Source organism: Engraulis encrasicolus, chromosome 12, assembly GCF_034702125.1.
Source record: "Engraulis encrasicolus isolate BLACKSEA-1 chromosome 12, IST_EnEncr_1.0, whole genome shotgun sequence".
NCBI lineage: Eukaryota > Metazoa > Chordata > Actinopteri > Clupeiformes > Engraulidae > Engraulis > Engraulis encrasicolus.
The window spans coordinates 19,915,642-19,928,141 of NC_085868.1; the positions used below are offsets into that span (position 1 = coordinate 19,915,642).

The 12,500-nt window shown below is 45.6% G+C and overlaps 1 protein-coding gene across 1 annotated transcript in view; it reads right to left on the reverse strand.

Annotated features, from left to right (window-relative positions):
* Positions 1 to 3,152: 3,152 nt before the first annotated feature.
* The window catches only part of zeb2b (zinc finger E-box binding homeobox 2b), a 138,916-nt gene continuing 129,568 nt past the window's right edge, over positions 3,153 to 12,500 (reverse strand). Inside the window, exons 7-10 of the mRNA XM_063211732.1 lie at positions 12,383 to 12,494; positions 9,826 to 12,035; positions 7,834 to 8,014; positions 3,153 to 5,583 (exon numbers count right to left, since the gene is read on the reverse strand). Coding sequence (XP_063067802.1) covers positions 4,889 to 5,583; positions 7,834 to 8,014; positions 9,826 to 12,035; positions 12,383 to 12,494 — 3,198 coding nt within the window. The 3' untranslated portion in view covers positions 3,153 to 4,888. The remainder of the gene's footprint in view (positions 5,584 to 7,833; positions 8,015 to 9,825; positions 12,036 to 12,382; positions 12,495 to 12,500) is intronic.

Genomic DNA, 12,500 nt, shown 5'->3' on the forward strand with positions numbered 1-12,500 from the left:
AACGCTCAATGTATATTTCTCCCTGGCTGAATTGTCCGTGGTCTAACCCCCCACCCCCCCCCCCCCCCGCTGGCAGTGCGTGTCCTGCAACTGAAGGAGGAGTCTAAACAGACCTTTAGTCCCGTCCCTCTAAACGGTATCCTCCTCAACGGCCCCCTAACCGAGCGAATACACCGGCGGCGACGAGATTAAGCAACAGGGAATTGTTGGAGTCTGCAGCAAGAGCGATACAAGCGATAGAAGTGACAAAACATGTCCGTTAAATGTAGAATACAAACATTCTGACATTCCAATTAGTTGTGGCGGCTGTCGCCAAATTTGCATGATATCCACTGAAGTCCAACTACAAACTGTCGCCGAAGTCGCTCAAATCGCCCCTAGTTGCCCAAAATAGTCTTTGTCTCTTCTCTCGTTAGCGACTCAATACAAAGTCAAATACTTCCGTCACTGAAATCGCTCATGTTGCGCTTGGTGTATTTGTGCGGTAAGGCTCCCTAATGCCTTGTTCACATCAAGCGTGACCAACGCTAACTGAGCGACGGAAGTCATTATTTCTATATGGAGGGTACGTGACCAGCACGACCAGAGCGAATTCGACAGGAGCGAAGCGAACTGAGCGACCAAAGCAAATTTTAACGATCAAAAGTCAGCTAACATCATGGACGCGGTTCGGCAAAAAAACACTTGGAATGTTCATAACTCTGAATGTCAATCCAGAGCCGTTATGTGATAAGCTAAATCAAACATGTCAATGTCACTTCCAGAGCAAACACAGCGAATTCAAGGCAAAACTTGTTCTGCTACCTCCGCTACCAGGCAGCGTACTGTAGGTTGACCCTGGACGTGGACAAGGTACAGTATAACGCACCTTGGGGGGCTGTAGACTCCCCGTTGAGAAACACTCTATTAAAGGATGAGCTGAGCTGCAGTCATTCAGTCAGTGCTCTTTACATGGGGAGGAACGACACACACACACACACACACACACACACACACACACACACACACACACACACACACACACACACACACACACACACACACACACACACACACACACACACACACACACACACACGCATGCACACATGCACACATACACACACAGGGAATTCGACAGGACAAATGGGTCTGTTGTCCCAGACCCTGGGAGAGAGGGGAGCCAGAATTGGGTTCTCATTACATTCTATGCATTGTTTTGGAGGGCCTTTCAGATGACTTTGTCCCGGGCCTGACCAAAGCTGTCAGTGGCCCTGCGCGCACACACACACACACACACACACACACACACACACACACACCCACACACACACACACACACACACCCCTTCCTTCACAGCTCATTTGGGGCTACGCTATAGCTAAGCTATGCATGCATTGTCTTTCACGGCTCCAAAACATAACACGGACGATACACATGGAAACTTCTTCTTCATGGCATGAAGAGTGCCGGCCGGGGAGCTATGATGTCATGTCAGCTGGCAGAGGTAGAAGCTGTACATCTGTGAGTCATTGGGAGCAGTGTTATACAAACAAATACAAAACCGGACCGACCGGAGGGAGGAAAAGGAGAATACTTTGGCTGGAATTCAGTCACAATTTTACCAATCACTTCTTATCATCTTTGTATGTGCATGACTCTATGTGGGTGTGTCTTGTCTTTTGCGGTTTCTGTGTGTGTGTGTGTGTGTGTGTGTGTGTGTGTGTGTGTGTGTGTGTGTGTGTGTGTGTGTGTGTGTGCGTGCGTGCGTGCGTTTGTGTGTGTGTATAGCTGGCATGTTACCGGTACAGCTCCCGCTCGCCTATTCAGTGACCCATTTCCTATTCACGATAAGCTTACACTGCCAGCACTTTCCGTCAGAAGGGCAAAGCTTTATTCTGCTCTTTTCTTCATGCAGGATGATCAGATGGCACCAGGATCAATATAAAAAATTGAAATATGCAAAGCGCGTGCTATGTTTGGCATTGCACAACCCCGTTCCTTTTCATCTCCGTCTTTTGATGTTTGCCTTTAATATGCATGCAAGGAGTGTTTAATGGCTGTAAGCTCCTTCGCTGCAAAGTAACCTCCATCACAGGTTGGCGTTTCTTGATTTTTTTTTTTTTTTCTTGTGACAGGTGCTCAACAGGTTTCAGCCTTTCCTCACTGAAGCATAAGCTGGTACACAAGGTTACATTACTTCTTTCCCTTCCAATTTCCTCTCGACAGCCTGGTCTGGGCATTAGGTCAGCATTTCCTTGCTCTTTCCTTAAAAAAAAAGATATTCTATAGGATTTTTGCCTTTATTTCAGATAGGACAGAGGACAGTTTAGACTGGCAGGAAGTGAGTGTGGAGAGAGATAGGGTTGGGAAATGACCCAGGCCGGATTCGAACCTGGGTGCCCCTGGGCATGTAAGCCCATGTGTGGGGGGCTTAGCACACTGCTGTTTCTTTTTACAGAGTACAGCGTCGGTGTGGGTAGCACAGCAGTGGGCAGATAGAGGTGCACTGTGTAGGATGGGGGCCAGAGTAAGTATTTGCTAAACAATAAACTAATATTTACTAGTATGACCCAAAGTATAGTAAGTTTTGCAGCTAAAAATGTCCATTTCTGGAAAGTCAAAATGGTGGACCATGGAGATGACCCCCCCTTTTCATGTAGGAAAAGTGCAATGTTCCCAGTAATAATGAATACTTATAATTTGGTGGTGGTGGAAAGTATTGGTAAAAATACTTGTGAATGGGCAGCATGAATTCTGGAAAAAAAAACTTACGAAAATATTACACAGTTTCACTTTTAAAATGGACATAATTTCTTTTTTTGCATGGTCCTATCATCTCCGTCCTCCACAGCCATCCTTCCTCCCTGACAGATGTAGAGACAGACCTAAAACAACAGCAAAGAACTCGTCTGGTATATTTTATTATATGATTGGATGTCATTAAGCCATCATTTGTATCCATTGTGTGTGTGTGTGTGTGTGTGTGTGTGTGTGTGTGTGTGTGTGTGTGTGTGTGTGTGTGTGTGTGTGTGTGTGTGTGTGTGTGTGTGTGTGTGTGTGTGCGCGTGTGTATGTGTATGTGTGTGTGTGTGCATGGGTGTGTGTGTGTGTGTTGAACATGCAAGTACGTATGCGAGAATGATACACAGTGGGCAGTAAGTTTTGTTCTTTAATTTGGCTACTTTTATTCGAGCATGGTCATTTCCAAGAGAAATTACAAATTAAAAATTCAATAATACTTTTACAAAGACATTTCAGGAAAGATTCTTTTTTTCTGTCATGGTATCATACATTGTATTTTAACAGTCCCTCTTCAGTTTTTTAGCTAAAAAAACAAGATGAAGAAAGTGGAATTTTTTTTTTCAGTCGAAAATACAGTGTTTTCACAATATCGTATCAAAAGTTCCCAAATTTGGAATTTCCAGTAACTGGAAAATAAAAGAAATAAAACAAAAATAATAATAAGTTGAAAATTCGCATTTCACAATTAATGTTTCAAAACACAATAAATGCTCTCTTTTACGTAAAATTTGCCTCAATGATCGACGCCATGTTCCTTTTTACTAAAATATATCTATATATTGAAGAACTATAATACTGTACACTACAGTATGAAATAAATAAAATTAAGAAATACAAAATGGGCCACATAAATAAATGTTATTTAACCTACAAATAAAATGAATGCAATTTTGTTCTTGCAAAATGGTTTGGTGTAATACTGACAAAAAAATAGAGGAAATAAAAAAAATACAGAAAATTGCACAAACATATGTAAACTAAGGAATTGCTGCCTATTCTTCTAATACTGTCATGGATGCTCCAAGAATAGGGTGAACTAATTTCTCTTCTTAATACTGAAGCTGGTGCGGAAAGGTGACACAGCCCACCTCCCTTTTACACTATACAAGGATGGCACTTGCAGAAAACACACAGATTAAAAGGTTTGCATATAAGGCTTTTTTAAAATTAAAAAACACCTTACAAAGGCTTTCTCCCTCTTTGTTCACATCTTTTCTTTTTTGTGTCCTTCATTTTAGTCTCCAGACCATTACACTTCCTCAACACTGTCTACTTTAAGACTTCAATACCTTGAAATCACACAGGTATGTGGTGAATTCCTTCACATAAAGAAATACTGAGGCCTACGAGTGTGTGGCTAACTGGCCATACAACAAGGGCAAAACCATAGACAACATATGGAGTAAAAGATAAGCAATAATACTGATGACTGCAGTGGGGAAACCACAGATTCATTTTTTTTTCTTCATCTTCGTCTTCTCAACACTGTATAAATATACATAGGCAATAATTTTTTATTATTTTTTGTAGTGATTATAGAAGCAGAGTGCAATTTGTACAAGTTACTAGTTTGTGCTATAAATACAATGGAACACAGGGTTTTTTCTTCTTTTTAGGATGTTAGCACCGCACATGGTTTTAGGCCTTACTACTGTACAATTTTTAAAATGTAAATTATTTATTCTTTTTGTATTCTTTTTGCATAACACAGCTTCATACACAACACCCTTCCCATACCCTTACCCTTACCCAGTCCCATCCACACCCATATCAACCCCCAACCCCAGCTCCATGCCCATCCCAAACCCACCTCCCAGTTCTTAAGTCCAATCAGTGTGTGTGTGAATGAGAGCAGATTTGACCACCCTGCCAACCCCCCTCCCTTTTTTGAGTCCGTCAACACAAGCTTCCCTGAAGCTCCAGGCACGTGCATGTTCAGCCCCAACACAGCATCGTGTTTTGAAACGAAATCAAGCAACAAGGTAACAATATTTCTTTTTTAAAAAAAGTATGTAAATGAATGGACAAGAGTGTTGTGTTCATGGTGGCTGGGCTGGGCTGGGCGCTAAGAGACGTGGGAAGCTTTTGAATGCAGTAGTTTTATTACATGCCGTCGTCCATATTGTCCTCGTGATCCGATTTGGTTTCTGTTTTCCCGTCGACCGAACTTTCGTCCATGGAGTGCTCTCCGTTCTCCTCCTCGTCCCTCAACGTGTCTGGATCCGTGTCCATGCTCTTGTTCTCGCTCTCCTCCTCCTCCTCCTCAAACTCGTCCTCTCGCCGTCCCGTCGTCGTCGTCATCTTCGCGTACGTTCCGTCTACTTCCTTCGGGCGCTCTCTCATGCCTCCGTTCACGTTCATGCCCTCGCGTAGCAGAATGGCCTCCCGCTCGCGATCCCTCTCCCTCTCCCTCTCTCGCTCTCTTTCCCGTTCCCTTTCATGTTCCCTCTCCCGTTCTCTCTCTCTCTCCCGGTCCCGGTCCCGATCCTCCAGGTCCGGGTAGCCCTGTGATGGCGTGATGCCCTGCAGGTAGGCCCTGTTCATCAGCAGCTCCGTGGGCTCCAGGTGACCCTTCTCCCGGGCCTCGCGCTCGGCCGCCTCGCGCTCCTCCGCCTCCCTCTTGCAGTAGGAGTAGCGGTGGTTCATGTGCTGCGAGTAGGAGCCCGAGTGGGAGAAGCGCTTGCCGCACTTGTCACACTGATACGGTTTCTCGCCCGAGTGGAGGCGCGAGTGCTCGATCAGGTGGTGCTTGTGTTTGAAGGCCTTCTTGCAGATCTGACACTGGTGGGGCCTCTTACCTGCAGAGACGGAGACAAAAGAGGCACAAGAGAAGAGAACAGGGACATTAGCCATGGAGTTGAAGTCTCATGCAATACAATATATGTAAGTAAAATGAATATTTTTAATTATATATATGTTTAAACTTAGATATACATGCAACACAAACAATTAATGTGTATAATATAATATAATATAATATAATATAATATAATATAATATAATATAATATAATATAATATAATATAATATAATATAATATAATATAATATAATATAATCCTGACAGTGGGCTGTTTTGAATGTACTAATAATAGAATAGTGCTGACATTTCTGTTCATGACACAACATTCCCTCCTATAGGGAGAGCACAGAGAAACAGAATCACAAACTCTTATTTTCTGCATAAGCACCACACTGGAAAAATGCAACATAAATAAATCATTGTAAACCAAACAAACAAAACGGTAGGCTGCTGCGAAAAGGAATAAACAAATAAAACACAAAATTGAGCCGGAGACTGTTTGTGAGTGTAAGACTCCAAATGTAATAAAATTCTGTCTGTGATGGAAAGAGGGACGAAGCAACCAAATGATTAAAAACAATGTTATGTGGTTTTCTAAGGGTGTCGGTGGTGTTAGGTCAGGTTTGTCGTTAGGGAACTCAGGATGCTATGCTAGCTTGAACAGGATGAAACAGAAGCCAAGAGCATTGAGGGCCAGAGATTTCATTACATCATTGCCTCTGTACTAAATAAAAGCTAGCGCGCCGCGCCGCTAGTGTTGATGCTGGAAGCCCACAACACCCCACCACAACCCAACCCACCCCACTCCACCCATTCACACTCCCACTGTCCCACTTCTCTCTTTATATCCTCTCTATTTTCACCCACTCCTCTCCCGACCCCCCCCATCCCTCGAATAGCTAACTTTGGAAGAACTACAGCTCAGCAAATCCGGAAATACATGTACACGGATGCTATCGGGCACGATTCAGATCACAAGACTGGAGTTTCCCCTACTGGCATGTCAAGCAGCGTGTGACGAGGACGGGGGGCTTTACGAGCCAGTTAGGCCCTGGCTAGCTAGCACATCTGGGTAATTCCTGGCCACAAATAACCATGGAATGCTAGTCGGTGACTTCCATGGCTGCTGTGCTTGATGTTGGGCCTACTCTTTCAACCCCTTTACCCCCCCCCCCCCTTTCCCTCCACCCTGCCCCTCTGCTCCATACCCAACGCAACACTCATCTCATCCCACACAGAACCCGACACACACATTGCCACTGCGTGCCACTGCACACCACTGCTGCACCCAGAAAAAAAAAACAGAGGAGCTGTTGAGAAAGTGATGCAATCATGTGAAAGAGAGGAAACTAAGGAAAAGAGGTCGTGAGGTTGCTGCATTCAGTTCGCAGTCAGTCGCGTTAGCTGAAGAGATTGGTTATAAACAGTAGTTATACAAAAATCAAGAGGTTGGGTTTTTCCAGCGCTGGAATACTCATTTGAGGTGCACTTGAACAGGCTCTGAAACAAACTGAGGTCAGAGTTTCCTTGTGCCACCACATCTAGTGATGTACTGTGGCGTCGTGAAGGATTTTTTCCCCCTTTAGCTGTTGGGGGTGGACACAAATCATACAATGATTGAACCAGCCAACGAACCAGCCAACCAATCAAGACTCATGAGCAATCAACACCATCATGTGTCTTGCCGGGAATTGGCAACCGAATCTCTGATAGCTGCTCATTAGGCGTTGTTCATACATTGGTGTTTTATCTGAACTATGATTAGTAGCGTCTTTGTGTCTTTCTCTTTTCTTAAGGATTGGCTGATAGTGTTATTATCACTGCAATTCTCGGCAAAGAGCCCATGAAAACATATTGCTGCTAATCTCACGTGAGAAAAATAGCAGAGATTTCACTTAGATTTTGCCTACAAGTACAAAACAAATCTACATAATTTGATGAACACTGAACGCTGCAGATATGAAAATAGGAATAATTTTATTCCAAGATCAATATTTAGGAAAGAATTTATTGTGATTAGAAATCTTGTAGAGCCCTGTTAGTGGAAAAGAAACAAGTTAGTTTTATTTTTTATTTTCTTTTTGGGGGGAGTTTGACATCCAACTGAAGGGGATTATAAAAAAGGAAGAAAGAGAAAGGAGGAAGCAAGAAAAAAATAGAAACGGGAAAAATATAAGATTTAGTAACACAAAACATGAGGGGAAAGCATGAGGGGGGGTAAAATAAGTGTCCAGAACAGTATATACCTGTGTGCTCATATTTGTGTCTTAGGAGGGAACTGCTCTTCTGGAATGTTTTGTCGCACAAGTCACACGCGTACATACCACTTTCAGTCTTCTTAATCTTCCTCCTCGACAGACAGGACTCTGAATCTGTCATGTCGTCCAGGCCTGACAGATACTCTGCTGTTCCATCAAGCAGCTCCCCCTGTGAAGCGAGAGAAGAGGAGAGGGAGAAGGAGAGAAAGAAAGGGAGGGAGAGAAGAGGAGAAGGGGGAATTAAACTTCACACACCTGTCAACTAAATATAGTCACCTTCTGCTTTCCTGCATGACTGAGAACTTTAAACAGGGGGAGAGAGAGAAAGAGAGAGAGAGAGAGAGAGAGAGAGAGAGAGAGAGAGAGAGAGAGAGAGAGAGAGAGAGAGAGAGACAGAGAGAGAGACGATGACCTGCTAACGAACATCTTGTCTGCAGCCTTCAAAAAGATTTTCTTTTTTTCTTAATTGGAGCACAAGATTTTTTTATTTTTTTTCAAAAGGAATATTCACAAAAATGAGTAATTACAGGGGAGAAGAAAAGCTCCTACACACAATGAGAAAATGTTTGGAACTGTGTGAAATATTTAAAAAAGGCAGGATATTACAGATGAGGTCTTATTATGAATAATGATTAATAAGTCTGTATTCCATATATTTGCATTCAAATTTGCTTTAATTTTATACATGAAAGGACCTTAATGCTATATTTATCTGTTCTTCTTTTATGGGGAGGGGGTGAAGATTAACCCGATAGGCTTAAACTTAAATTAATGGGGGAAAAAATATTATTACATTAGAAGGTCATAATAATAAGAGAAAAGCCTTTGCGGGGCATATTGCCACCGTCCTCTAATTTCCAACTCATAATGATTAAATCAAGAGGTGCAGTAAATGACCAAAATTGAGCAGCAGTGCTGCCCTCATTAGAGGTGCCTAGCAGTTCCCCCACAATGCTTTGCACAGACATCGCTGCTACACTCGGCTTTTAAGAACAGAGCGTTATCATCCCCAGCAATCAATTTGAGCTAAATGCCCGTAGCTGTATTTTTAAAATCTAATTTAATAACTTAGAATAGGAAACATTATTAATACTTTTTTTTCTTTATCGGAATGGTTCGTTCTATGTTAAACAGCCCACAGCATTGAGCCATAATGAACATGAGGTCTGTGCATTATTCATTGGCGTGTTGAAACTCATTTTGGCTCTTCTTCCCCTCTCACTCTTTTCCTTCTTTCTTTCTTTAAAAAAAAAGACAGGGTCTCTGAAAGAGTGAACGAGTCACGGGTGCATGAGAAGAGTTCACTTCTCTTGTCAAGAGGCTTCATATGGTAGCTGCCAGTTTTACTTGGCCGTGCCAGAGCTACTTTGGAGAAACAGCACCTAAGACGGCCCTGAGTACCGGGGATGGGATGGCACACATTGATTCAGACTACAGGAACAAGCAGATGTTTCTCCATCTTGGAGGAGAAAATGTGAGCAGCTGGTATTGAATCGCAGACTGAGCTACACACCTGAGTCTTGCCAGGCAGTCAGCGAGCGAACAAGCATGTGAACGTGAGAGTAAACGAGAGGGAGAGAGAGAGAGAGAGAGAGAGAGAGAGAGAGAGAGAGAGAGAGAGAGAGAGAGAGAGAGAGAGAGAGAGAGAGCCGATCGCACATCATAACCCCTGAAACAGCTATTATACGCTGATAGCACTAATGACGCGTGCTGGGAAAGCCTTAGCCACGCCGGGCTCATTCCACATCTGTTTATCTCGCAGGCTTTGCAGCTTTGACGGGCTGCAGGTGAGCTCTCATTACAGACTCTGAGTACCTTTTAATTAGTAAGTACAACAAATTGATTCTTTCAGAGACTCCAGATAGAAGGGGAAGAGGGAGGAAGAAAACAAGAAAAAAAAGAAAAGGAGTTACAGGGGAGGAAGGAAAAAAATAAACTAAAAGCTTGAAGTCAATTAGCTTATTTAATGTAATTATTTACCTGGAAACCTTGCTTTCGCTGGTACTTCCGTCTCTGCTGCATCTCAGCAAAGGTGGCCGCCCCTGCTGCGTACGTGTAGGCCATGTGTGGCAGGAAGCCCATCTGATCCAGCCCTGGGTAGGGCCTCAAGCCCGGGATGCTGGCCTGCACCGGGGGCATGAAGGTGGGTGGAGGAAATGCACTCTGCGGCGGTAAAGGTGAGTACAGTGGTTTGGCGTTGAAGGGGTTGATGCCAAACATGTGGCTAGTGCTTTTGTCAAGGTTTCCATTGCCATTGGGGGTGTTGTGGGTGGGACCGTTGCCATGATGGCCGTTCATGTTGATGGCGACATTGGAGCCTGCAAAGTCCTTCTTGGACAGGTAGGCCAGGTTCAAGGGCTCCTCGAAGTGTTCCCGTGGGGAGGTTACGTTGTTGTGGTCGACTGGCAGGCTGTTGGGCTTGGGGTGGCTCTTCATGGTCAGCACGTGCTTGTGCTCCCTCATCATCAGGTGTTTTGGCAGTGATAGGTCCAGTGGTTCAGCCTGTCCTCCAGGTCCTCCAAGGTCCTCGGACGTGAAGCTGTTTGGCGTATAGGAGCTGCTGTGGGAGTTTTTCGACGAGGCAGACGAGAGGTTCAGTGGAGACGGAGTGTTGCTCCTGGAGTGGTCCAGTTTGTCTGCCATCGCTTTGGGTCCGCCGACGATGCTGCCGCCAACACTGCCTCCGCTGCCGAACTGGGCACTTTTGGAGAGCCGCAGTGGAGCGTCGCAGTTGTTGTTGTGGATGTTGTTGTGGAGCTCTGCCAGGGATGGGGAAGTCATGTGGTGGTGGTGGTGATGGTCCGGCGGCTTCACAAGGGACACCGGCGACCTGGCAGCCATGGAGTCTTTGATTGGGGTGTGGTTGCTAGGCGGGAGCCCCACCTCCATGTTGCCCCTGTCCAAGGGAGGCGTCCGGGCGTTACCAAACTGGTACACTTTCCTCTGCTCGAACCACTCCTTCACGAATTCCTGAGGGAGACCCACGGCGATGGAGATCTTCAGAAGCTCCTCGGAGTTGGGCTCCATGTTCATGGCGAAGTATGCCTTGAGAACTGACATGTGGTCCTTGTACGGATTGACGGGTCCCATCATGGCCTTCTCGGAGATGATGGACGAGTGCAACATGGCGTGCTTGTCCCCGAAGTTCATGCCCTGCTTGTTGGGTGTCATGTTCTCGGTAGGCTGCAACACTGCCTTGATCTCCTCGTTCATCTTGCACAGGTAGCGCTCGTGTTGGTGCAGGGGAATGGGACCTGTGAAGGTCTCTTTGCAGTATTGGCAAGAGTAGGGTGTAAACATTAAGCTGTTGTCGTTGTTGTTGTGTTTCTTCTCGTCTGTACCTAGGTCTACTACGTGGTTCGGCCTCTCCTTTTTGATATTGCTCTGAAATTGTCTCTTTGAGTCCGTGGTCAAGCTCTGCAGGCAAGCTTTGGCTTCGTTCACCTTCTCTAACGTGTAGTCGATGATGCTCTTGGTGGCGCCGTTGTGGTTCACCACGGGCAGCCCCACCCCGGGCGCACCTCCGGCGGAGGTCAGAGCCTGCTTCTGCTCCTCCATCTGGGCACTCAGGTCCTTCATGTAGGCCTTCAGCTTTGAGATGTCCTCGGGCTTGCAGTCCATCTTTTGCCTGCACACAGTGTTGTCGACGATCTGCAGCACCTTCTGCACTTCGCTCAGGTTGTTGGCCAGGTGCGGGTAGCCCAGCAGCTGTGACTCCAGGCTCATCCCCATGTGCTGCAAGGGGCTCTGGGCAGAGTTGTGGACCGGAGGAAGCCCTCCTCCCATGGGGCTTCCGCCGCCACCACCCATGCCGCCGTTCATGAAGGGACCGCCGGGACCGCCATGGCCACCATGGCCACCATGGCCGCCGTGGCCAAACCCGTGCGAGGCCATCATCATCTTGTAGTCATTGAAGTCCAGTGGTTCGGTTTTGATGCTCATGTGGTTGGACTGGTCCGGCCCAGGGCCAAGCGGCTTGCCGTTCTCGAGCTTGTGCCGCAGCTGGGTAATGGCGGTGTTGGTGGGGGAGGAAGAAGCCGAGGTGGGCGAGGAGCTGGTCTTCATGTTGTTGCGCATCCTGCCGTTGACCGTGATCAGGCCAATGCATTTCTTGCTGCTGATGTGCGAGCTGTAGGAGCCGGAGTGCGAGAAGCGCTTCTTGCAGTTTGGGCATTCGTACGGTTTCTCACCTGCACAAGGAAACAAAAAATGCAAACATTAACTTATTATTATGTATTCTTACTCTTTCCATACATAAGCATTAAATACTAAACTATTGTTGCTTAAAATGAATTGAGAATACATTTTTAACCGACAAAAAAATTAGGATTTCTGGAGGAAATGGAGGACATGACGTGGTGCTAGTCAACGTGACTTGTACACAGTACGCAAATCAACCACACCCCCCAACAAAAGAACATCCAAAGCATGCATGGGATACAATTAATTGATTTTTTTCCACCCATGAGAAGTTTCCAAATGCGCGACAATGAATATTCAAAAGTCCAAATGTCTCCAGCATCTCGACTATACTCACCACTGTGAATGCGCAGGTGCTCCTTCAGATGGTGCTTATACTTGAAAGCCTTCCCACACTCGGTGCATTTGAACTTGCGGTTGCCAGCAGCCCCCTGGTTCAACATTTGGTGCTGTTG